The 26,772-nt window shown below is 43.2% G+C and overlaps 2 protein-coding genes across 2 annotated transcripts in view; both read left to right on the top strand.

The window, feature by feature from the left end:
* nid1a (nidogen 1a) overlaps window positions 1-18,623 on the top strand; it is a 67,834-nt gene extending 49,211 nt beyond the window's left edge. Inside the window, exons 16-22 of the mRNA XM_031799061.1 lie at window positions 156-331; window positions 5,078-5,204; window positions 6,281-6,452; window positions 8,451-8,608; window positions 11,173-11,296; window positions 11,904-12,016; window positions 17,174-18,623. Of these exons, the coding sequence (XP_031654921.1) occupies window positions 156-331; window positions 5,078-5,204; window positions 6,281-6,452; window positions 8,451-8,608; window positions 11,173-11,296; window positions 11,904-12,016; window positions 17,174-17,364 (1,061 nt within the window). The 3' untranslated portion in view covers window positions 17,365-18,623. The remainder of the gene's footprint in view (window positions 1-155; window positions 332-5,077; window positions 5,205-6,280; window positions 6,453-8,450; window positions 8,609-11,172; window positions 11,297-11,903; window positions 12,017-17,173) is intronic.
* A 7,528-nt stretch (window positions 18,624-26,151) lies between these two features.
* Window positions 26,152-26,772, top strand: part of lyst (lysosomal trafficking regulator) — a 256,589-nt gene continuing 255,968 nt past the window's right edge. Inside the window, 1 exon segment of the mRNA XM_031799602.1 lies at window positions 26,152-26,263. The gene's annotated coding sequence lies outside the window, so the exon portion shown is untranslated.

Genomic DNA, 26,772 nt, shown 5'->3' on the forward strand with positions numbered 1-26,772 from the left:
TCCCAGGCCAGATGTCTGTTGATTGATTCATTGATTCATTCATCTCTCTACTGTAGGTATAGAACAAGGACCAACAGTTCGTCCCGCAGTAGGCCCTACTCCCAGGCCAGATGTCTGTTGATTGATTCATTGATTCATTCATCTCTCTGCTGTAGGTATAGAACAAGGACCAACAGTTCGTCCCGCAGTAGGCCCTACTCCCAGGCCAGATGTTTACCCTCTACCCCCCGGCACACACCTGCTCTTTGCTCAGAGTGGACGCATCGAGTTTGTCCCGTTGGAGGGCTACAACATGAAGAAGACAGAGGCAAAGACTGTCCTGCATCTACCGGTGAGAAGTTGTTGTTGTTGACAGGCCTGCTCCTATCCTAATGTCCTGTTCTGTATCTACCGGTGAGAAGTTGTTGTTGTTGACAGGCCTGCTCCTATCTGAATGTCCTGTTCTGTGTCTACCGGTGAGAAGTTGTTGATGTTGACAGACCTGCTCCTATCTGAATGTCCTGTTCTGTATCTACCGGTGAGAAGTTGTTGTTGTTGACAGGCCTGCTCCTATCTGAATGTCCTGTTCTGTATCTACCGGTGAGAAGTTCTTGTTGTTGACAGGCCTGCTCCTATCTGAATGTCCTGTTCTGTATCTACCAGTGAGAAGTTGTTGTTGTTGTTGTTGACAGGCCTGCTCCTATCTGATAGTCCTGTTCTGTATCTACCAGTGAGAAGTTGTTGCTGTTGTTGTTGACAGGCCTGCTCCTATCTGAATGTCCTGTTCTGTATCTACCGGTGAGAAGTTGTTGTTGTTGATGTTGTCGTTGACAGGCCTGCTCCTATCTGAATGTCCTGTTCTGTATCTACCAGTGAGAAGTTGTTGATGTTGTTGTTGACAGGCCTGCTCCTATCTGAATGTCCTGTTCTGTATCTACCGGTGAGAAGTTGTTGTTGTTGATGTTGTCGTTGACAGGCCTGCTCCTATCTGAATGTCCTGTTCTGTATCTACCAGTGAGAAGTTGTTGATGTTGTTGTTGACAGGCCTGCTCCTATCTGAATGTCCTGTTCTGTATCTACCAGTGAGAAGTTGTTGATGTTGTCGTTGACAGGCCTGCTCCTATCTGAATGTCCTGTTCTGTATCTACCAGTGAGAAGTTGTTGATGTTGTTGTTGACAGGCCTGCTCCTATCTGAATGTCCTGTTCTGTATCTACCAGTGAGAAGTTGTTGATGTTGTCGTTGACAGGCCTGCTCCTATCTGAATGTCCTGTTCTGTATCTACCAGTGAGAAGTTGTTGATGTTGTTGTTGACAGGCCTGCTCCTATCTGAATGTCCTGTTCTGTATCTACCAGTGAGAAGTTGTTGATGTTGTCGTTGACAGGCCTGCTCCTAACTGAATGTCCTGTTCTGTATCTACCGGTGAGAAGTTGTTGATGTTGTCGTTGACAGGCCTGCTCCTATCTGAATGTCCTGTTCTGTATCTACCAGTGAGAAGTTGTTGTTGTTGATGTTGATGTTGACAGACCTGCTCCTATCTGAATGTCCTGTTCTGTGTCTACCGACTACCAGCACCACTAGCCTGGTACCCCATCCATTGGCGCTGCATTTGGTCATTGTTACCATAGCAGTTGGCAAGACAACACAAACCGATCTGGAACCAAGCTTCGTTTTCTGCTCTCAGTGACTAACTCTTTACTGAAGGCAGTCATATCTGTGGGTGGTTGAGACTGGATGTGTCTGGTTTGCGTTTAATTTGTTATAAGGTTAAACACCATGTGGATGCTGTTTGGGAAAGTTAATACGTGGTTGAAGTGGGTTCAGGGAGACTACATTGTTACTGTAGTTGTCTTATTTAGGATATAAAGTCACAAGTGATTTGTAGCAGTGGGATTTCCTGTTGCTCAACGGTTTCCCCAATGGCACCCTTCTCCCCTGTACACTACTATCGACCCATAGGGCCCTAGTCAAAAGTAGTACACTGTACAGTATAGGGAATAGGGTGCAATTTGGGACGTATCTCCTGTTTACTTTGACATTAGGAATCCTTATTCGGGTGCTATGGATTGTTATAGTTTGTTTAGGAGATTTAAGTATGTATTTAAAATTCCACAACAGTGTTTATGTTTCGTCTGATTCTGCTGTTACCAGGTCATTCTGCTGGTACCAGGTCATTCTGCTGTTACCAGGTCATTCTGCTGGTACCAGGTCATTCTGCTGTTACCAGGTCATTCTGCTGGTACCAGGTCATTCTGCTGGTACCAGGTCATTCTGCTGTTACCAGGTCATTCTGCTGTTACCAGGTCATTCTGCTGGTACCAAGTCATTCTGCTGGTACCAAGTCATTCTGCTGTTACCGAGTCATTCTGCTGTTACCAGGTCATTCTGCTGTTACCAGGTCATTCTGCTAGTACCAAGTCATTCTGCTGTTACCAGGTCATTCTGCTAGTACCAAGTCATTCTGCTGTTACCAGGTCATTCTGCTGTTACCAGGTCATTCTGCTGTTACCAGGTCATTCTGCTGTTACCGAGTCATTCTGCTGTTACCAGGTCATTCTGCTAGTACCAAGTCATTCTGCTGTTACCAGGTCATTCTGCTAGTACCAAGTAATTCTGTTGTTACCAGGTCATTCTGCTGTTACCAGGTCATTCTGCTGTTACCAGGTCATTCTGCTGTTACCGAGTCATTTTGCTGGTACCAGGTCATTCTGCTGTTACCAGGTCATTCTGCTGTTACCGAGTCATTCTGCTGTTACCAGGTCATTCTGCTGTTACCAGGTCATTCTGCTGTTACCGAGTCATTTTGCTGGTACCAGGTCATTCTGCTGTTACCAAGTCATTCTGCTGTTACCAAGTCATTCTGCTGGTACCAGGTCATTCTGCTGGTACCAAGTCATTCTGCTGTTACCAAGTCATTCTGCTGTTACCAGGTCATTCTGCTGGTACCAAGTCATTCTGCCTGCTGGTACCAAGTCATTCTGCCTGCTGGTACCAAGTCATTCTGCCTGCTGGTACCAAGTCATTATGCCTGCTGGTACCAAGTCATTATGCCTGCTGGTACCAAGTCATTATGCCTGCTGGTACCAAGTCATTCTGCATGCTGGTACCAAGTCATTCTTCCTGCTGGTACCAAGTCATTCTTCCTGCTGGCACCAAGTCATTCTGCTGGTACCAAGTCATTCTGCCTGCTGGTGCCAAGTCATTCTGCCTGCTGGTACCAAGTCATTCTGCCTGCTGGTACCAAGTCATTCTGCTGGTCATTCTACCTGCTGGTACAAGTCATTCTGCTGGTACGATACATGGCCCCATTCATTCTTTGCAGAAAAACTGCCCCAAAGCATGATGATTCCACCCCCATGCTTCACAGTAGGTATGGTGTTCTTTGGATGCAACTCAGCATTCTTTGTCCTCCAAACACGACGAGTTGAGTTTTTACCAAAAAGTTATATTTTGGTTTCATCTGACCATATGACATTCTCTCAATCTTCTTCTGGATCATCCAAATGCTCTCTAGCAAACTTCAGATGGGTCTGGACATGTACTGGCTTAAGCAGGGGGACACGTCTGGCACTGCAGGATTTGAGTCCCTGGCAGCCTAGTGTGTTACTGATGGTTGGCTTTGTTAATTTGGTCCCAGTTCTCTGCAGGTCATTCACTAGGTCCCCCCGTGTGGTTCTGGGATTTTTGCTCACCGTTCTTGTGATCATTTTGACCCCACGGGGTGAGATCTTGCGTGGAGCCCCAGATCAAGGGAGATTATCAGTGGTCTTATATGTCTTCCATTTCCTAAGAATTGCTCCCACAGTTGATTTCTTCAAACCAAGCTGCTTACCTATTGCAGATTCAGTCTTCCCAGCCTGGTGCAGGTCTACAATTTTGTTTCTGGTGTCCTTTGACAGCTCTTTGGTCTTGACCATAGTGGAGTTTGGAGTGTGACTGTTTGAGGTTGTGGACAGGTGTCTTTTATACTGATAACAAGTTCAAACAGGTGCCATTAATACAGGTAACGAGTAGAGGACAGAGTAGCCTCTTAAAGAAGAAGTTACAGGTCTGTGAGAGCCAGAAATCTTGCTTGTTTGTAGGTGACCAAATACTTATTTCCCACCATAATTTGCAAATCAATTCATAAAAAATCCTACAATGTGATTTTCTGGATTTTTTTCTCATTTTGTCTGTCATAGTTGAAGTGTACCTATGATGAAAATTACAGGCCTCTCTCATCTTTTTAGGTGGGAGAACTTGCACAATTGGTGGCTGACTAAATACTTTTTTGCCACACTGTATGTAGTAAAGGTCAATAACTGGGCTGTAATCGGAGGTCTGAAGATAAAGATCACACTGCTGCCAAGGTTTCTAACTCTATGGTTTTACTCAAAGAAAAGCCGTTGAGTTGAATGGAAAAGAGTAGGTGAAATAAATACTCATAAACTGAAAAGACTTGGTATTGATGAATGTAAAGGCAAGAGGCCACCATTCGTTTTAAAGTATTGTGGTTGTGGTGTACTTAAGAATCTCAACCAATTCCTTACACTATTGGCATGTGTGGTCATTGAAACTGGGACGAAGCATTAATGCCCTTCAGATCCAGTGTCGTTCAGGGTTCTCTCTCGGTTTTCTCTCAGCCCGTTCCACCACTGGTAGTGAGCCAGGTTGTTCTGTTAGCTAGTTCCTATCTGGAGGGGAGGTCTGGTGGAGATCTGGTCTGCATTACACACACACACACACACACACACACACACACACACACACAGGCACAGGCAAACACACACACACACACACACACACGCACACGCACACGCACACGCACACGCACACGCACACACACACACTATATTACAACCACATGCTGACATTTGCCCTCTAGTGGTTCACATCGGTGCTGCACCACCAGTGGACTAATACCTAACAACATTCTCTGTTACACTGATCTCCCAACCAGCTGGCTTGAAGTGTGTGTGCGTGTGCATGTGTGTGTGCGTGCTGTCGAGGGGGTTGTAGAGTTGGACAACAGAGAAAACACATTTCCATCTGTAGCGTGATGACGATGAACTAAACCACTGTTCTGGTAGCTGACCTCTGACCTGTGCGTTGACCCCAGGAGAAGGTGATCATCGGGGTGGCCTATGACTGTGTGGAGAAGATGGTGTACTGGACAGACATCACATCCCCCTCTATCAGCAAGGCCAACCTGCAGGGAGGAGGAGCCATCCCTGTCATCAGATCAGGTCAGAGTTCAGTTCACTCTCCACCACATCTGTTGGTCACCTCTGTTCTGTTGGTTTGCTAAATTAGTTCACTTTTTTATCATAGCAGACGCTCTTATCCAGAGCAATTTACAGGAGCAATTAGGATGAAGTGCCTTGCTCAAGGACACATCGACAGATTTGTCCCCTACTTGGCTCGGGGAATCGAACCAGCATCCTTTCGGTTACTGGCCCAACGCTCTTAACCACTGGGCAACCTGCCGCCATCAGTGTTCTAGAGTGTGGTGCCAGTGTTCTAGAGTGTGGTGCCAGTGTTCTAGAGTGTGGTGCCAGTGTTCTATAATGTTGAGTCAGTGTTCTAGAATGTTGAGTCAGTGTTCTAGAATGTTGAGTCAGTGTTCTAGAATGTTGAGTCAGTGTTCTGTAATGTTGTGTAAGTGTTCTGTAATGTTGAGTCAGTGTTCTAGAATGTTGAGTCGGTATCCTAGAATGTTGATCCAGTGTTCTAGAATGTTGAGTCAGTGGTCTAGATTGTGGTGCCAGTGTTCTAGAATCTGGTGCCAGTGTTCTAGAATGTTGAGTCGGTGTTCTAGAATGTTGAGTCGGTGTTCTAGAATGTTGAGTCAGTGTTCTAGAATGTTGAGTCAGTGTTCTAGATTGTGTTATCAGTGTTCTATAATGTGTTGTCAGTGTTCTAGAATGTGGTGTTAGTGTTCTAGAATCTGGTGCCAGTGTTCTAGAATGTTGAGTAGGTGTTCTAGAATGTTGAGTCGGTGTTCTAGAATGTTGAGTCAGTGTTCTAGAATGTTGAGTCAGTGTTCTAGATTGTGTTATCAGTGTTCTATAATGTGTTGTCAGTGTTCTAGAATGTGGTGTTAGTGTTCTAGAATGTGGTGTCAGTGTTCTAGAATGTGGTGTCAGTGTTCTAGAATGTTGTGTCAGTGGTCTAGCGTGGAGTGTCAGTGTTCTAGAATGTTGAGTCAATGTTTTGGAGTGTGGTGCCAGTATTCTAGAATGTTGAGTCAGTGTTCTACTTTGTGCTCCCTTCTACATGTCCATGTTTATGTATGTTTTATTGACTAATGTCTTCCTCTTAGATCTGGAGAGTCCAGAAGGGATCGCTATAGACCATCTGGGTCGTACCCTGTTCTGGACAGATTCTATGAAGGACCGCATCGAGGTGGCCTCTCTGGATGGTACCAAGCGACGTGTCCTCATCGACACAAACTTGGTCAACCCCCGAGCCATCATCGTTGACCCTGTCAATGGGTGAGTCACCATGTAGATCTGTGCATCTCCTCGAGAAGGGACAGACTGGCCATAGATCAGTTCTGGCTACTAATGGGGCATTGAGGAAAACATTGGGATAGCGTGTTGGAAATGCATGGGGCAAATAATGGTCCCAGTCTGTCCCCCTCCTCTAGTATCCATTCCACTTAGTAGATCTATGGTCCAGTCTGTCCCCCTCCTCTAGTACCCCTATCCATTCCACTTAGTAGATCTATGGTCCAGTCTGTTCCCCTCTAGTATCCATTCCACTTAGTAGATCTATGGTCCAGTCTGTTCCCCTCCTCTAGTATCCATTCCACTTAGTAGATCTATGGTCCAGTCTGTTCCCCTCTAGTATCCATTCCACTTAGTAGATCTATGGTCCAGTCTGTTCCCCTCTAGTATCCATTCCACTTAGTAGATCTATGGTCCAGTCTGTTCCCCTCTAGTATCCATTCCACTTAGTAGATCTATGGTCCAGTCTGTTCCCCTCCTCTAGTACCCCTATCCATTCCACTTAGTAGATCTATGGTCCAGTCTGTTCCCCTCCTCTAGTACCCCTATCCATACCACTTAGTAGATCTATGGTCCAGTCGGTTCCCCTCCTCTAGTACCCCTATCCATTCCACTTTGTAGATCTATGGTCCAGTCTGTTCCCCTCCTGTAGTATCCATTCCACTTAGTAGATCTATGGTCCAGTCTGTTCCCCTCTAGTATCCATTCCACTTAGTAGATCTATGGTCCAGTCGGTTCCCCTCCTCTAGTACCCCTATCCATTCCACTTAGTAGATCTATGGTCCAGTCTGTTCCCCTCCTCCTCCAGCTGCTATTCTGTGCTATCTCCTAGCTGCTATTCTGCGCTATCTCCTAGCTGCTATTCTGTGCTATCTCCTAGCTGCTATTCTGTGCTATGTCCTAGCTGCTATTCTGAGCTATCTCCTAGCAGCTATTCTGTGCTATGTCCTAGCTGCTATTCTGAGCTAACTCCTAGCTGCTATTCTGTGCTATCTCCTAGCTGCTATTCTGAGCTAACTCCTAGCTGCTATTCTGTGCTATGCCCTAGCTGCTATTCTGAGCTAACTCCTAGCTGCTATTCTGAGCTAACTCCTAGCTGCTATTCTGATCTAATTCCTAGCTGCTATTCTGAGCTAACTCCTAGCTTCTATTCTGTGCTATGTCCTAGCTGCTATTCTGAGCTAACTCCTAGCTGCTATTCTGAGCTAACTCCTAGCTTCTATTCTGTGCTATGTCCTAGCTGCTATTCTGAGCTAACTCCTAGCTGCTATTCTGAGCTAACTCCTAGCTTCTATGCTGTGCTATGTCCTAGCTGCTATTCTGAGCTAACTCCTAGCTGCTATTCTGTGCTATGCCCTAGCTGCTATTCTGAGCTAACTCCTAGCTGCTATTCTGAGCTAACTCCTAGCTTCTATTCTGTGCTATCTCCTAGCTGCTATTCTGAGCTAACTCCTAGCTGCTCTTCTGAGCTAACTCCTAGCATCTATTCTGTGCTATGTCCTAGCTGCTATTCTGTGCTAACTCCTAGCTGCTATTCTGTGCTATGCCCTAGCTGCTATTCTGAGCTAACTCCTAGCTGCTATTCTGAGCTAACTCCTAGCTGCTATTCTGAGCTAACTCCTAGCTGCTATTCTGAGCTAACTCCTTTACATAGCTAGGCCTGTTATACAGGAAGGCTTATATGCTACAACACCAACATTCCAAGAAATGTTGAAACATTATAACATTTTGTGTCAGTAAGATATTATTATTAATATATTTTTATTTGGGCAAAACACAACGAGACCCAGCTCTCATTTGGGATCAATACAGAAAAGACAATTATACACAATTTAATAATATTGCAAATATTATATACACAATAAACAATCAAACAAAACAAACACATTTATCAATGTAAAAATCTCTAACCGTTCTCCTAAACTGACCCAGAGACAACAACACATCCGAACATTATATTCACTGCTCTGTTCGTTCCACCAGCAACATGTACTGGGCAGACTGGAACCGTGATGCTCCTAAAATCGAGACTTCTGCCATGGATGGGACCAACAGGAGAGTTCTGGTGAAGGATGACCTGGGGCTACCTAACGGACTCACCTACGACCCGCAGAGCTCTCAGCTGTGCTGGGCCGATGCAGGTACAGTGTTACTACAGTCACTACAACTTATTCCACCTTTTGTTGTTACAGCCTGAATTCAAAATGGTGTAAATGGATTCCAAATGGATTAATTAGATCAGACACAACACCCCATAATGATAAAGTGAAAACATGTTTTTTGATTTTTTTGCAAATGTATTGAATATGAAATACAGAAATGTCTAATTTACCTAAGTATTCACACACCTTTCTTCTAAGGTAAAATACCTGCTTAAGTGCAGAAATATTTTTTTTACTCTTTGCCTTGATAAGATTTTTTATGGTCTTTTTCTAAGATTGTAATTACATTTTTTGGGCGATTATGAGATTATCATTCCAGTAATGTACACCTTAAACACATCTCAAATTATGTCGGGGGTCGGCTTTTCTCTGTCCTCTATCTACTTTTGTTATGGTAAAAGTCTTCATTTTTTGGTTTACATTTTTAATACATGTTTGGGTGTTTAAGATGCACTCTGTCCATTCTCCATATTCTGTCGCTAAGTGTATTTCTATTGGTGTAATTAAGCATGAACATGAGAATGATCCAAAATCACTATATCATGGATCTTTGAACCCAGTATGTTGTTGAGTGCATTTTTGGAACAATTTTTGTTTGTTAATTCTTGAATATCTTTTCTTGCTTTGAGAAAAAAAGGGGTTCTTTTGCAGTTTGGAATAATAATTATAGTTTATTTGTAGAGATTACATTTTTCAGCCTCTTTAGAGAATTTGACATTTTTATTGCTGCGTCTGTCAATTTCATCGAATGAATGATTTATATCACCTGCTAAAATAATAGTTTCTGTGGACATCAACTAAAGTAAAGCTACAAAAATCTGGCAAAGAAATAAACTTGTGGACATTTTAGCAGTTTTACTTTAATTCCATGTTTTAGAATATTTTTATTCTGTAAAGGCTTCCTTCTTTTCACTCTGTCATTTAGTTTAGTATTATGGAGTAACTACAATGTTATCACAGCCATTCAACTCTGGCCTCATGGTGAAATCCCTGAGCAGTTTCTTTCCTCTCTGGCAACTGAGTTAGGAAGGACATCTATATTTGTGTGGTGACTTAATGTATTGATACACCATCCAAAGTGTAATTAATAACTTCACAATGCTCAAATGGATCTTCCATTTTTGCTTTTTGCTTTTTTTTTACCAATCTAACAATAGGTGCCCTTCTTTGTGAGGCATTGGAAAACCTTCCTGGGCTTTGTGGTTGAAAACCTCTGCTTGACTGAGGGACCTTAAGACATTTGTTTGTGTGGGGTACAGAGATAAGGTAGTCATTCAAAAATAATGTTAAACAATATTATTGCACACAGAGTGAGTCCATGCAAATTATTATGTGACTTGTTAAACTGTTATGCGGAGTGGAACAGGGAAACCCAAGAGCAGACTCAGACGAGGAGACTAGGATGAAGTAACCAAGGTATTTATTGAAACACAGGGGGAAGATGGAGTGCAGGCCAGGGGAAGCTCGGGTGGGTTGCAGGAAACCAGGTGCGGAGGTTGAGACTGGAGCGAGAGGGGTTGAGACAGGGTAACCAGGTCTGGAGACTGAGGCTGGAGCGAGAGGGGTTGAGACAGGGTAACCAGGTGAGGAGACTGAGGCCGGAGCGAGAGGGGATGCGACAGGGTAACCAGGTGAGGAGACTGAGGCCGGAGCGAGAGGGGATGGGACAGGGTAACCAGGTGAGGAGGCTGAGACTGGAGCGAGAGGGGTTGGGACAGGGTAACCAGGTGAGGAGGCTGAGACCGGAGCGAGAGGGGATGGGACAGGGTAACCAGGTGAGGAGACTGAGACCGGAGCAGCTCACAGATTACTGCACCTGTATATAGCCCACCTATAATTTAGCCCAAACAACTACCTCTTTCCCAACTGTATTTAATTTTTATTTATTTATTTATTTTGCTGCTTTGCACCCCATTATTTTTTATTTCTACTTTGCACATTCTTCCATTGCAAAACTACCATTCCAGTATTTTACTTGCTATATTGTACTTACTTTGCCATCATGGCCTTTTTTGCCTTTACCTCCCTTCTCACCTCATTTGCTCACATTGTATATAGACTTGTTTATACTGCATTATTGACTGTATGTTTGTTTTTACTCCATGTGTAACTCTGTGTCGTTTTATCTGTCGAACTGCTTTGCTTTATCTTGGCCAGGTCGCAATTGTAAATGAGAACTTGTTCTCAACTTGCCTACCTGGTTAAATAAAGGTGTTCTCAACTAGCCTACCTGGTTAAATAAAGGTCTTCTCAACTTGCCTACCTGGTTAAATAAAGGTGTTCTCAACTTGCCTACCTGGTTAAATAAAGGTAAAATAAAAAATAAATAAATAAAAAACAACATGAGGGGGTGTATGAACCCAGGGTTAGAGTTAGATATATAATATATATTATCTAGTCCTCAGGACAACATGAGGGGGTGTATGAACCCAGGGTTAGAGTTAGATATATAATATATATTATCTAGTCCTCAGGACAACATGAGGGGGTGTATGAACCCAGGGTTAGAGTTAGATATATAATATATATTCTCTTGCCTTCAGGAACCCACATGATCGAGTGTATGAACCCAGTGCAGGGAGACAGGCGGAAGGCCATGGGGGCGATCCAGTACCCATTTGGAATCACCTCCCATGGGAAGAACATCTACTACACTGACTGGAGGAGGTAGACTGGACCAGACATAACTATCATAATATCTACTACACTGACTGGAGGAGGTAGACTGGACCAGACATAACTATCATAATATCTACTACACTGACTGGAGGAGGTAGACTGGACCAGACATAACTATCATAATATCTACTACACTGACTGGAGGAGGTAGACTGGACCAGACATAACTATCATAATATCTACTACACTGACTGGAGGAGGTAGGCTCGTCTGCTAGCCCTTCAATAGGCTGGTACTTGGGCTTGTAGAAACAACATACATCTCTAAACCTTGACTCTCGGAGTCGAGGAATGTTGGAATGTTTAGGAGTGTCACGCTTCTTGAAACATAAAAAACTAAATGGAGCCCTTATGTAGGGTTTGTTCAGATCAGTGTCTGTCTGTCTGTCTGTCTGTCTGTCTGTCTTTTTGAATGTGATTGATTTGTGTGTCCCCATAACGTTGTGTGTGTGTGTGTGTGTGTGTGTGTGTGTGTGTGTGTGTGTGTGTGTGTGTGTGTGTGTGTGTGTGTGTGTGTGTGTGTGTGTGTGTGTGTGTGTGTGTGTGTGTGTGTGGTGACTGCTCAGTGTCTGATGTGTAATTGTTTTTGGTCTCAGGGATGCAGTGATCATGGTGGATCGTCAAGCTGGGACGGAGACGGACGTGTTCCTGCCTCAGAAACAGACCAGGCTATACGGAATCACCACGGCATACGCTCAGTGCCCCTCAGGTACACACACACACACCTTGGAGAGGTGACCTTGGTAAGGTTTAACTATCAGGGTCATAGATGGTATGAAGGAATTCAGGAAATGTTTTAGAGCAAGCCCCTGGGGTACACACACAGACACACACACACACACACACACAGACAGAGTCACACAAAGAGAGTCACACACACACACACACACACACACACACACACACACACACACAGAGAGAGTCACACGCACACACACACACACAAAGAGTCACACACACACAGAGTCACACGCACACCCACACAGAGATACACACACAGAGACACACACACACACAGAGAGAGTCACACGCACACACACACACACACAGAGAGTCACACACACAGAGTCACACGCACACACACACACACACAGAGAGTCACACACACACACAGAGACACACACACACACACAGAGACACACACACACAGACACACACACAAAGACACATGCAGACACACACACACAGAGACACACATACACAGAGACACACACACACACAGAGGCACATGCACACACACAGAGACACACACACACACACACACACAGAGACACAAATACACAGAGACACACACATAGACACAGACACACACATACACACACACACACACAGACACACACACACACTGAGTCACACACACACACACAGACACACACTATTATGGTTTACTCAATTATCTTTCTCATACTATTTTAATTATCATGGTCTAATACAGTTTTAATTATCTTGGTCAAATACAGTTTTAATTATCATGGTGAAATACAGTTGTAATTATCTTGGTCGAATACCGTTTTAATTATCTTGGTCATAATGTCTTAATTATCTTGGACATACTGGCTCCAGGTCATCTATAAGTCTATGCTAGGTAAAGCTCTGCCTTATCTCAGTTCACTGGTCATGATAACAACACCCTCCCTCACCAACTTCAAACATCTGCTATCTGAGCAGCTAACCGATCACTGCAGCTGTACATAGTCCATCGGTAAATAGCCCACCCTTTTTCACCTACCTCATCCCCATACTGTTTTTATTTATTCACTTTTCTGCTCTTTTGCACACCAGTATCTCTACCTGTACATCATCATCTGATCATTTATCACTCAAAATTGTAATTATTTGCTTCTATGGCCTATTTATTGCCTACCTCCTCATGCCTTTTGCACACAATGTATATAGACTCTTTTTTTTCTTTCTACTGTGTTATTGACTTGTTAATTGTTTACTCCATGTGTAACTCTGTGTTGTCTGCTCACACTGCTATGCTTTATCTTGGCCAGGTCGCAGTTGCAAATGAGAACTTGTTCTCAACTAGCCTACCTGGTTAAATAAAGGTGTTCTCAACTAGCCTACCTGGTTAAATAAAGGTGTTCTCAACTAGCCTACCTGGTTAAATAAAGGTGTTCTCAACTAGCCTACCTGGTTAAATAAAGGTGAAATAAAATAAAAATAAATAAAAATAGAGTTATCTTGTTCATGCTGTTTTAGATTTCATGGTCATGCAGTTTTAATTATCTTGGTCATACTAATCTATCTTCGACCATCCTACCAATCCTCAACTTCGGCGATGTCATCTATAAAATAGCCTCCAACACTCAACATACTGGATGCAGTCTATCACAGTGCCATCCGTTTTGTCACCAAAGCCCCATATACTACCCTCGTTGGTTGGCCCTCGCTTCATACTCGTTGCCAAACCCACTGGCTACAGGTTATCTACAAGTCTCTGCTAGGTAAAGCCCCGCCTTATCTCAGCTCACTGGTCACCATAGCAGCACCCACCCATAGCACGCGCTCCAGCAGGTATATCTCACTGGTCATCCCCAAAGCCAATTCCTCGTTTGGTCGTCTTTCCTTCCAGTTCTCTGCTGCCAATGACTGGAAAGAACTGCAAAAATCACTGAAGCTGGAGACACATATCTCCCTCACTAGCTTTACGCACCAGCTGTCAGAGCAGCTCACAGATCACTGCACCTGTACATAGCCCATCTGTAAATAGCCCATCTATCTACCTACCTCATCCCCATACAGTATTTATTTATTTATCTTGCTCCTTTGCACCCCAGTTTCTCTACTTGCACATTCATCTACTGCACATCTACCATTCCAGTGTTTAATTGCTATATTGTAATTACTTCGCCACCATGGCCTATTTATTGCCTTAACTTACCTCATTTTCACTCACTGTATATAGACTTTTTGTTTTCTTTTGTTCCACTGTATTATTGACTGTATGTTTTGTTTATTCCATGTGTAACTCTGTGTTGTTGTTTGTGTCGAATTGCTACGCTTTATCTTGGCCAGGTCGCAGTTGTAAATGAGAACTTGTTCTCAACTGTTAATTAACTTGGTCATATACTGTTGTATTTATCTTGGTCATATACTGTTGTATTTATCTTGGTCATATACTGTTGTATTTATCTTGGTCATATACTGTTGTATTTATCTTGGTCATATACTGTTGTATTTATCTTGTTAAAATCAAATCAAATGTATTTATATAGCCCTTCGTACATCAGCTGATATCTCAAAGTGCTGTACAGAAACCCAGCCTAAAACCCCAAACAGCAAGCAATGCAGGTGTAGAAGCACGGTGGCTCGGAAAAACTCCCTAGAAAGGCCAAAACCTAGGAAGAAACCTAGAGAGGAACCAGGCTATGTGGGGTGGCCAGTCCTCTTCTGGCTGTGCCGGGTGGAGATTATAACAGTACATGGCCAAGATGTTCAAATGTTCATAAATGACCAGCATGTTCCAATAATAATAAGGCAGAACAGTTGAATCTGGAGCAGCAGCACGGCCAGGTGGACTGGGGACAGCAAGGAGTCATCATGTCAGGTAGTCCTGGGGCATGGTCCTAGGGCTCAGGTCAGTTGAAACTGGAACAGCAGCATGGCCAGTTGGACTGGGGACAGCAAGGAGTCATCATGTCAGGTAGTCCTGGGGCATGGTCCTAGGGCTCAGGTCCTCCGAGAGAGAGAAAGAAAGAGAGAAGGAGAGAATTAGAGAACGCACACTTAGATTCACACAGGACACCGAATAGGACAGGAGAAGTACTCCAGATATAACAAACTGACCCCAGCCCCCCGACACAAACTACTGCAGCATAAATACTGGAGGCTGAGACAGGAGGGGTCAGGAGACACTGTGGCCCCATCTGATGACACCCCCGGACAGGGCCATATACTGTTTTAATTATCTTGGTGTCACGACTTCTACCGAAGGTAATTCCTCTCCCTGTTCGGGCGGCGCTCGGCGCTCAGCGTCGCCGGTCTACTAGCCGCTACCGATCCCTTTTTCTTTTTCTGGTTGTTTTGTCTGTGTTCCTTTTCACACCTGGTTTTCATTGCTTTGATTTCTGTTGGTATATAGGGCACCTGTTACCTGCCGTAATTCGTGCAGGATTAGATTTGTGTGGGTATATAGGGCACCTGTTACCTGCCGTAATTCGTGCAGGATTAGACTTGTGTGGGTATATAGGGCACCTGTTACCTGCCGTAATTCGTGCAGGATTAGACTTGTGTGGGTATATAGGGCACCTGTTACCTGCCGTAATTCGTGCAGGATTAGACTTGTGTGGGTATATAGGGCACCTGTTACCTGCCGTAATTCGTGCAGGATTAGACTTGTGTGGGTATATAGGGCACCTGTTACCTGCCGTAATTCGTGCAGGATTAGACTTGTGTGGGTATATAGGGCACCTGTTACCTGCCGTAATTCGTGCAGGATTAGACTTGTGTGGGTATATAGGGCACCTGTTACCTGCCGTAATTCGTGCAGGATTAGACTTGTGTGGGTATATAGGGCACCTGTTACCTGCCGTAATTCGTGCAGGATTAGACTTGTGTGGGTATATAGGGCACCTGTTACCTGCCGTAATTCGTGCAGGATTAGACTTGTGTGGGTATATAGGGCACCTGTTACCTGCCGTAATTCGTGCAGGATTAGACTTGTGTGGGTATATAGGGCACCTGTTACCTGCCGTAATTCGTGCAGGATTAGACTTGTGTGCATTGCGCTCGATTGTATTTGATGTTTGTTGTTTTTCGCTATTACGCACGTGTATATAAAGTGTCGGAACTGTGTTTGTTCCTCCGTGCGTTTGCACGAGTTTCTGATTATTTGAGAGCGTCGTTTTTTTTTTTTGTCTGTGCCGTTTTGGTATTGCTGGACTATATTATTAAACACGCTTCTCAGACATCCCTACTCTCTCCTGCGCCTGACTCCTACACCTCTCACCAAGACGCATGTTATCACACTTGGTCATATACTGTTGTAATTATCTTGGCAATATACTGTTTTCATTATCTTGGTCGTACTGTTGTAATTATCTTGGTCATATACTGTTTTCATTATCTTGGTCGTACTGTTGTAATTATCTTGGTCATATACTGTTTTCATTATCTTGGTCGTACTGTTGTAATTATCTTGGTCATATACTGTTTTCATTATCTTGGTCGTACTGTTGTAATTATCTTGGTCATATACTGTTTTCATTATCTTGGTCATACTGTTGTAATTGTCTTTTTCATATACTGTTGTAATTATCTTGGTCAATATTGTATTAAATTTCATGGTCATACTAATCTATCTTGGTCATATACTGTTGTAATTATCTTGGTCATATACTGTTTTAATTATCTTAGTCATATTATTTAACTAGGCAAGTCAGTTAAGAACAAATTCTTATTTTCAATGACGGCCTAGGAACAGTGGGTTAACTGCCTGTTCAGGGGCAGAACGACAGATTTGTACCTTGTCAGCTCGGGGGTTTGAACTTGCAACCTTCCGGTTACTAGTCCAACGCTCTAGCCACTAGGCTACTCTGCCGCCCCATATATACATTTCATGGTCATACTAATCTATCTTGGTCATATACTGTTTTAATTATCTTGGTCATATTGTATTAAATTTCATGGTCATACTACTCTATCTTGGTCATATACTGTTTTAATTATCTTGGTCATATTGTATTAAATTTCATGGTCATACTAATCTATCTTGGTCATATACTGTTTTAATTATCTTGGTCATATTGTATTAAATTTCATGGTCATACTACTCTATCTTGGTCAGATAACTGCTCACATTGGGAAGGATCAGTATTAACACTGCGTGTTAACTAATGTCTGTTTTCTTTCTTTCCACCAGGTAAAAACTACTGTGCTGTGAACAACGGAGGATGCACACATCTATGTTTGGCCACACCCAGAGGTCGCTCCTGTCTGTGTCCCAACAATGCACTGGGCGTCAGCTGTGTGGAGAGCGAGGGGGGGCAGGTTTTGAGGTGGAGAGAGAGGGGGGCAGGTATTGAAGTGGAGAGGGAGGGGGGCAGGTATTGAAGTGGAGAAGGAGGGGGGCAGGTATTGAGGTGGAGAAGGAGGGGGGCAGGTATTGAGGTGGAGAGGGAGGGGGGCCAGGTTTTGAAGTGGAGAAGGGTGGGGCCAGGTTTTGAAGTGGAGAAGGGGGCGGGGCAGGTTTTGAAGTGGAGAAGGAGGGGGGCAGGTATTGAGGTGATGAGACAGACAGGGCACTCAGAAATAATGGCTACATCAGGTGTATTTGATCTTATCTGTAACTCTGCATTTTTGTAAAAGGACCGTAAAAGAAACTGTTAGTCTGTTAGTCTGTTTCACTGTTAGTCTACACCTGTTAGTCTACCAAGCATGTGACAAGTGGAATTGGACTTGATTCCAGGCTGACTACATTGTAGACGCCTGCCAGATCTCACAACACCTGGATGTCTGTTTAGGTAACATACAGTTTATCTGCTAAGCACATCATTTGATATATCAACCAACCAATCAATCAATAACATTGACTTTATAAAGCCCTTTATATACCAGGGGTCGGATGTAATATAACGAACTGGTGTTTGGCCGCGCAGTCCGTGATGTAGCATGCAACCGTTGGTTGACACAATGCAACAGAGAATACGATGTAGTCGGGCCGAGAACGTACCCATAGATAGATAGCCTAATGTCTTCTCTCTGGTGCCCTGGGGAGTTAGAGGCTGCTAGTCTCTAACGTAGAAATATAAACCATAGAACGGGTCTCACCATTCATGCCAATGATGTCATAATGGGGTGGGCTGGCAGCCTTTACGAGTGTAGCCAAAAGATTATCAGTCAAATTACCAGGGTTAGAGCCCTTTCTATAGATGATATTTATATCTAGACTAGCTGTTCTGAACACCGCCACTGAAACAATTTTATCTTTTTATCCCAGGCAGTTTTTAAAATCTTAATCCTGTTATAAAGTCACATACAACTTTTATTTAGAATTGTAAATAAATACCTTTGAAGTATAAATACATTGTTCTATGGAGCTGTTAAGAGTATTTCAAGAAAAATCATTTTTTTTGTGTGTGTGTTAGTATTATTCTATCAAGGCAACTGTTGGTCAAAATAAATCTTAGCTTGTTACGACTCCCCTCCTTGCTCTGTGAAATGTGTGGTATCAGATCACCCCCACATCCTCCATTTAAACACCATACTGAAGTATGTTACAGAGTCGACTGTATTCACTGCTGGGGTGGCAGACAGGAGTTTACTGTACATCCTGTGCAGCTATCTAATAAAAATATGTTGTTGTTTTTTTACAGATGTGTGAGATGTTTTTGTTTTGGTGGTACAAAAAGCTACATAACTTACAAAGACTTTTAAATACAAAAAGGTTCCATACATCTACATTTCACAGAGGTGTGGAAGCAAAACGGGCTCCTTTCTTCAAGGGCTCCTTCTTCTACGTGGAGTTATGGCGCCCCCTGGCGTCAGCCGGATACAATCATGTATTACAATGGGTCAATGTGTGTTCAGCTATAATACACCACTAGATGACGGTGTTGACTTAGTTTCCAACGCGATTCATTATTCGACGTGAATGTTGTTATATTATCGAGTGTTAGTGAACTCATATTACAAAGGTTGACATAATATCATTTTCGAAAGATAACTATCCCAACTTCATATCAATAGACACTTCATCGATATTGTCTATTCACATAGAAATGTTGATGCCATTTAAATGATTCACGTTATGTGTAGTGTAGGCTACGCATTTATGGTAATTCAAATGCGATAACATAGGCCTACGTCAGAAACAACAACGTCATTTAGCCTAGATGCCGCCTAGAAACAAACAATTAGACCAGTTAGTCCGTCATCTCGTTGTTGACGAAACGGAACACAGGTATTTCCAACTGATACGGAGTCCGTCCCGTCCTGTCCTTAGAGTGCCTCCCAAATAGCACATATTCACTGTTTAGTGAACTACTTTAAATTAGAGGTCTATGGGTCCTGGTCAAAATGAGTGCACTACTAAGGGAATAAGATGACATCTAGGACGCTGTTTGGGACGTAACCTAAAGTACCTTCAGAAAGATTTCATACCTGTTGACGAACTCCACATTTTGTTGTGTTACAGCTTGAATTCAATATTGATTCAATATTTTTTCTCTCACCCATTTCCACACAATTCCCCATAATAACAAAGGCAAAACATGCTTTCAGTCAATTTTGCAAATTATGAAATACATAAATATTTCATTTACATAAGTATTTACACCATTGAGACTATACTTTATAGAAGCACCTTCGGCAGCGATTTTAGCTGTGAGTCTTTTTGGGTATGGCTCTTAGAGAGTTCCACACCTGTATTGTGCAACATCTTCATGCTCTGTCAAATTGGTTGTTGATCATTGCTAGACAACCCTTTTCAGGTCTTGCCATAGATTTTCAAGTAGATTTGAGTGAAAACTGTAACTCTGCCACTCAGGAACATCCACTGTCTTCCTGGTAAGCAACTCCAGTGTATATTTGGCATTCTGTTTTAGCTTTTTGTCCTGCTGAAAGGTGAATTAATCTCAGTGTCTGATGGAAAGAAGACTGAACCAGGTTTTCCTCTAGGATGTTGCCTGTGTTTAGCTCCATTCAGTTTCTTTTTTATCCTGAAAAACTCCCCAGTCCATAATGATTACAAGCATACCCATAACATGATGCAGCCACCACTATGCTTGAAAATATGAAGAGTGGTACTCAGCAATGTGTTGTATTGGATTTACCTCAAACATAATACTTTGTATTCAGGACAAAAAGTGAATAGCTTTGTCACATTTTTTGCAGTGTTACTTTAGTGCCTTGTTGCAAACAGGATGCATGTTTTGGAATATTTGTATTCTGTACAGGCTTCCTTCTTTTCACTCTGTCAATTAGGTTAGTATTGTGGAGTAACTACAATGTTGTTGATCCATCCTCAGTTCTCTCTTATCACAATCATTAAACTCTGTAACTGTTTTAAAGTCACCATTGGCCTCATGGTGAAATCCCTGAACGGTTTCCTTCCTCTCCGGCAACTGAGTTAGGAAGGACGCCTGTATCTTTGTAGTGACTGGATGCATTTATACACCATCTGAAGTGTAATTAATAATTTCAACATGCTCAAAGGGATATTCAATGTCTGCTTGTTTTTTACCCATCTACCAATAGGTGCCCTTCTTTGCGAGGCCCTGGAAAACCTCCCTGGTCTTTGTGGTTGAATCTGTGTTTGAAATTCACTGCTCGACTGAGAGACCTTACAGATAATAGTATGTGTGGGGTACAGAGATGAGGTAGTCATTCCAAAGTCATGTTAAACCCTATTATTGCACACAGAGTGAGTCCAGGCAGTGTATTATGTGACTTGTTAAGCACAGTTTTACTTCTTAACTCCTAGGCCAGTGGCACAAAATCTCAATTCAACCCATTTTCAATTCGGGTTGTAACAAAATGTGGGAAAAGTCAATGGGTGACGGAATTGCAAAGAAAAAGCCATATCTCAGACTGTTGACGTTGAGACTGGACAGAGGAACTCTGCCTAGAAGGCCAGCATCCCGGAGTCGCCTCTTCACTGTTGACGTTGAGACTGGACAGAGGAACTCTGCCTAGAAGACCAGCATCCCGGAGTCGCCTCTTCACTGTTGACGTTGAGACTGGACAGAGGAACTCTGCCTAGAAGACCAGCATCCCGGAGTCGCCTCTTCACTGTTGACGTTGAGACTGGACAGAGGAACTCTGCCTAGAAGGCCAGCATCCTGGAGTCACCTCTTCACTGTTGACGTTGAGACTGGACACAGGAACTCTGCCTAGAAGACCAGCATCCCGGAGTCGCCTCTTCACTGTTGACGTTGAGACTGGACAGAGGAACTCTGCCTAGAAGACCAGCATCCCGGAGTCGCCTCTTCACTGTTGACGTTGAGACTGGACAGAGGAACTCTGCCTAGAAGGCCAGCATCCCGGAGTCTCCTCTTCACTGTTGACGTTGAGACTGGACAGAGGAACTCTGCCTAGAAGGCCAGCATCCTGGAGTCGCCTCTCCACTGTTGACGTTGAGACTGGACAGGGGGAACTCTGCCTAGAAGGCCAGCATCCTGGAGTCACCTCTTCACTGTTGACGTTGAGACTGGACAGAGGAACTCTGCCTAGAAGGCCAGCATCCTGGAGTCACCTCTTCACTGTTGACGTTGAGACTGGACAGGGGGAACTCTGCCTAGAAGGCCAGCATCCCGGAGTCACCTCTTCACTGTTGACGTTGAGACTGGACAGAGGAACTCTGCCTAGAAGGCCAGCATCCCAGAGTCTCCTCTTCACTGTTGACGTTGAGACTGGACAGAGGAACTCTGCCTAGAAGGCCAGCATCCCGGAGTCTCCTCTTCACTGTTGACGTTGAGACTGGACAGAGGAACTCTGCCTAGAAGGCCAGCATCCCGGAGTCTCCTCTTCACTGGTGACGTTGAGACTGGACAGAGGGACTCTGCCTAGAAAGCCAGCATCCCGGAGTCTCCTCTTCACTGGTGACATCGAGATGTTTTGCAGGTACTATTTAATGAAGCTGCCAGTTGAGGACTTGTGAGGCGTCTGTTTCTCAAACTAGACACGCCAATGTACTTGTCCTCTTGCTCAGCTCTGCACCGGGGCCTCCCACTCCTCTTTCTATTCTGGTTAGTGCCAGTTTGCTCTGTTCTGTGAAGGGAGTAGTACACAGTGTTCTACCTGATCTTCAGTTTCTTGGCAATTTCTCACATAGATTAGCCTTAATTTCTCAGAACAAGAATAGACTGATGAGTTGCAGAAGAAAGTTATTTGTTTCTGGCCATTTTGAGCCTGTAATCGAACCCACAAATGCTGAGGGTTCAAATACTCAATTAGGCCAGTTTTATTGCTTCTTTAATCAGAACAACAGTTTTCAGCAGAGCTAACATAATTGCAAAAGGGTTTTTTAATTATAAATTAGCCTTTTAAAATTATAAACGTGGATTAGCTAACACAACTTTCCATTGGAACACAGGAGTGATGGTTGCTGATAATGGGCCTCTGTACGCCTATGTAGATATTCCATTAAAAAATCCACCTTTTTCAGCTACAATAGTCATTTACAACATTAACAATGTCTACACTGTATTTCTGATCAATTTGATGTGATTTTAATGGACAAAAAATGTGCCTTTCTTTCAAAAATGGTAGTGTGTGTGTGTATATATATATATATATATATATAAACATTGAAATAAGAAAAATTGAATTAAGAAATATGAATATATTAGGAAGAGCAATGTCAGAGTCTGGAGAACAATTTACTCTGTAATGTGTACTCCGGACTCTATAATGTGTACTCCGGACTCTATAATGTGTACTCCGGACTCTATAATGTGTACTCCGGACTCTATAATGTGTACTCCGGACTCTATAATGTGTACTCCGGACTCTATAATGTGTACTCCGGACTCTATAATGTGTACTCCGGACTCTATAATGTGTACTCTGGACTCTATAATGTGTACTCCGGACTCCATAATGTGTACTCTGGACTCTATAATGTGTACTCCGGACTCCATAATGTGTACTCTGGACTCTATAATGTGTACTCCGGACTCCATAATGTGTACTCCGGACTCTATAATGTGTACTCCGGACTCCATAATGTGTACTCTGGACTCTATAATGTGTACTCCGGACTCCATAATGTGTACTCCGGACTCTATAATGTGTACTCCGGACTCTATAATGTGTACTCCGGACTCTATAATGTGTACTCCGGACTCTATAATGTGTACTCCGGACTCTATAATGTGTACTCCGGACTCTATAATGTGTACTCCGGACTCCATAATGTGTACTCCGGACTCCATAATGTGTACTCCGGACTCCATAATGTGTACTCCGGACTCTATAATGTGTACTCCAGACTCTATAATGTGTACTCCGGACTCCATAATGTGTACTCCGGACTCTATAATGTGTACTCCGGACTCCATAATGTGTACTCCGGACTCTATAATGTGTACTCCGGACTCTATAATGTGTACTCCGGACTCTATAATGTGTACTCCAGACTCTATAATGTGTACTCCGGACTCCATAATGTGTACTCCGGACTCTATAATGTGTACTCCGGACTCCATAATGTGTACTCCGGACTCTATAATGTGTACTCCGGACTCTATAATGTGTACTCCGGACTCTATAATGTGTACTCTGGACTCTATAATGTGTACTCTGGACTCTATAATGTGTACTCTGGACTCTATAATGTGTACTCTGGACTCTATAATGTGTACTCTGGACTCTATAATGTGTACTCCGGACTCTATAATGTGTACTCCGGACTCTATAATGTGTACTCTGGACTCTATAATGTGTACTCTGGACTCTATAATGTGTACTCCGGACTCCATAATGTGTACTCCGGACTCTATAATGTGTACTCCGGACTCTATAATGTGTACTCCGGACTCTATAATGTGTTCTCCGGACTCCATAATGTGTACTCCGGACTCTATAATGTGTACTCTGGACTCCATAATGTGTACTCCGGACTCCATAATGTGTACTCCGGACTCTATAATGTGTACTCCGGACTCTATAATGTGTACTCCGGACTCCATAATGTGTACTCCGGACTCCATAATGTGTATCCGGACTCCATAATGTGTACTCCGGACTCCATAATGTGTATCCGGACTCCATAATGTGTACTCCGGACTCCATAATGTGTATCCGGACTCCATAATGTGTACTCCGGACTCCATAATGTGTATCCGGACTCCATAATGTGTACTCCGGACTCCATAATGTGTACTCCGGACTCCATAATGTGTATCCGGACTCCATAATGTGTACTCCGGACTCCATAATGTGTATCCGGACTCCATAATGTGTACTCCGGACTCCATAATGTGTATCCGGACTCCATAATGTGTACTCCGGACTCCATAATGTGTATCCGGACTCCATAATGTGTACTCCGGACTCCATAATGTGTATCCGGACTCCATAATGTGTACTCCGGACTCCATAATGTGTACTCCGGACTCCATAATGTGTATCCGGACTCCATAATGTGTATCCGGACTCCATAATGTGTATCCGGACTCCATAATGTGTACTCCGGACTCCATAATGTGTATCCGGACTCCATAATGTGTACTCCGGACTCCATAATGTGTATCCGGACTCCATAATGTGTATCCGGACTCCATAATGTGTATCCGGACTCCATAATGTGTACTCCGGACTCCATAATGTGTATCCGGACTCCATAATGTGTACTCCGGACTCCATAATGTGTATCCGGACTCCATAATGTGTATCCGGACTCCATAATGTGTATCCGGACTCTATAATGTGTATCCGGACTCTATAATGTGTACTCTGGACTCTGACATTGCTCTTCCTAATATTTCTAAGTTTCTTATTTCTATGTTTCTTTGACTTTTAGATTGTTGTGTATTATTAGATATTACTGCACTATTGGAGCTAGAAACACAAGCATTTTGCTACACCAGCAATAACATCTGCTAAATATGTGTATGGACCAATAACATCTGCTAAATATGTGTATGGACCAATAACATCTGTTAAATATGGACCAATAACATCTGTTAAATATGGACCAATAACATCTGTTAAATATGTGTATGGACCAATAACATCTGTTAAATATGTGTATGGACCAATAACATCTGTTAAATATGTGTATGGACCAATAACATCTGCTAAATATGTGTATGGACCAATAACATCTGTTAAATATGGACCAATAACATCTGTTAAATATGGACCAATAACATCTGTTAAATATGTGTATGGACCAATCACATCTGCTAAATATGTGTATGGACCAATAACATCTGTTAAATATGTGTATGGACCAATAACATCTGCTAAATATGTGTATGGACCAATAACATCTGTTAAATATGTGTATGGACCAATAACATCTGCTAAATATGTGTATGGACCAATAACATCTGTTAAATATGTGTATGGACCAATAACATCTGCTAAATATGTGTATGGACCAATAACATCTGTTAAATATGTGTATGCGGGCAATATCATTTGATTTGATGGTGCTGAGAGGAAGCCCTGTGGCCTGCAGTGGGAGAAGACTGGGAGAAAGATGGATTTTGGCCGAGATTCTGCAAATTTTCTCATCTATGAAACGTTTGATCTCCATACAATGTTCTGTTTACTAAACTAGAATCTGTAACAGAGTGCACTGCGTGTTGTGGACTTTACTCTTTGCCAAAGTAAAAAAAAAAAGCGTTGATCAGGAGTGACAGGGCAAGTTGAGTTACTGCACACACGCACTTCCCAGTGTAGGCGTTCCCTAATGGCAATATAAAAAATAATGCAAGAACGTGCCAATAGGATCTCGCTGGCTGGTGCTTGCCTCCGCCCACATCCTTGCCAGGCATCCTGTTTTTTTTCTCAGCACAAGAAAAACCAACATCATTGTAAAGGCCTATACTAAAGCTAACTCAGTATATTTAAAAAAAGGCTCCATTGCACCGTGTGTTTGTAGTAGGAAATTTGATTTTTCGGTGAATTCAGGGCAAATTCCTGTCTCGTATAAAACTGCTTCAAAAACATTCAAATGTTCTCTCTCTTGCATCCCGTGAAAATGGTCTGCTCATCGTGTGCCCCTTTGTAACAGCCACTGTGCTGTAAGAGAGAGAGAGAGCCCGCCCACAGAGGGGACACGCTGATGACGTCAGATGATTGACAGGTCTGTCAGAGCGTGTCCGTACAGAACATGATTGATTGATAGGGGGCGGGTGTTAAGCCTCTTTTTTTTCATCCAATGGCGACTAGCCCACAGGTCCGTGGCGGTTTTGTCGTCCTCGGTTTGTCTATTCGGTATGATACGGTGGATAGTTTACCGCTTGGAAAGCATCCTGGATACTCTCCTGGGAACGAACGGGTATGTGAGAATAACTAGATAACGTGACTTGCCATTTTCAGCCGCTTGTAAAAGTGAAAGAGTGATCGTTTGAAGCTTTCTAAAGGTTTTTTAGGACGGTTTGGTATCGTTTCGTTCTGCAGACGCGTCGTTGGAAATGCGGGACGTTTCAGTTTGACAGCTCTAGCTAGCAAATGCAGTAGCTACACAGCTGAGACAGTCTATTACGGGCAAATGAGTCCTTGTGGCTTTTTTCCCAACACCGGAGCCCGCAATTCTACTATCTAGCCATATCATTTTCAAACAGTAAGCACTGGCCAGGATTTTAATTTTGAAATGTGCCATTTGCTGCTTGCGCCGGACACAATAAGTTAGCGTAGCTAGCTATGTCGCTAATATGCTATCTAAGGCTAGCAACTATTGACAGCTACTAGCCAGCGGTTACCATGCAGTCGGTTGTGATGTATGCTGCATTCAAAACAACTGGGAACTGAGAGAACTCCGACTTTCAGTGCGTTCAAAGCAACTGG

This window comes from Oncorhynchus kisutch, linkage group LG20, assembly GCF_002021735.2.
Source record: "Oncorhynchus kisutch isolate 150728-3 linkage group LG20, Okis_V2, whole genome shotgun sequence".
Classification (NCBI taxonomy): Eukaryota; Metazoa; Chordata; class Actinopteri; order Salmoniformes; family Salmonidae; genus Oncorhynchus; species Oncorhynchus kisutch.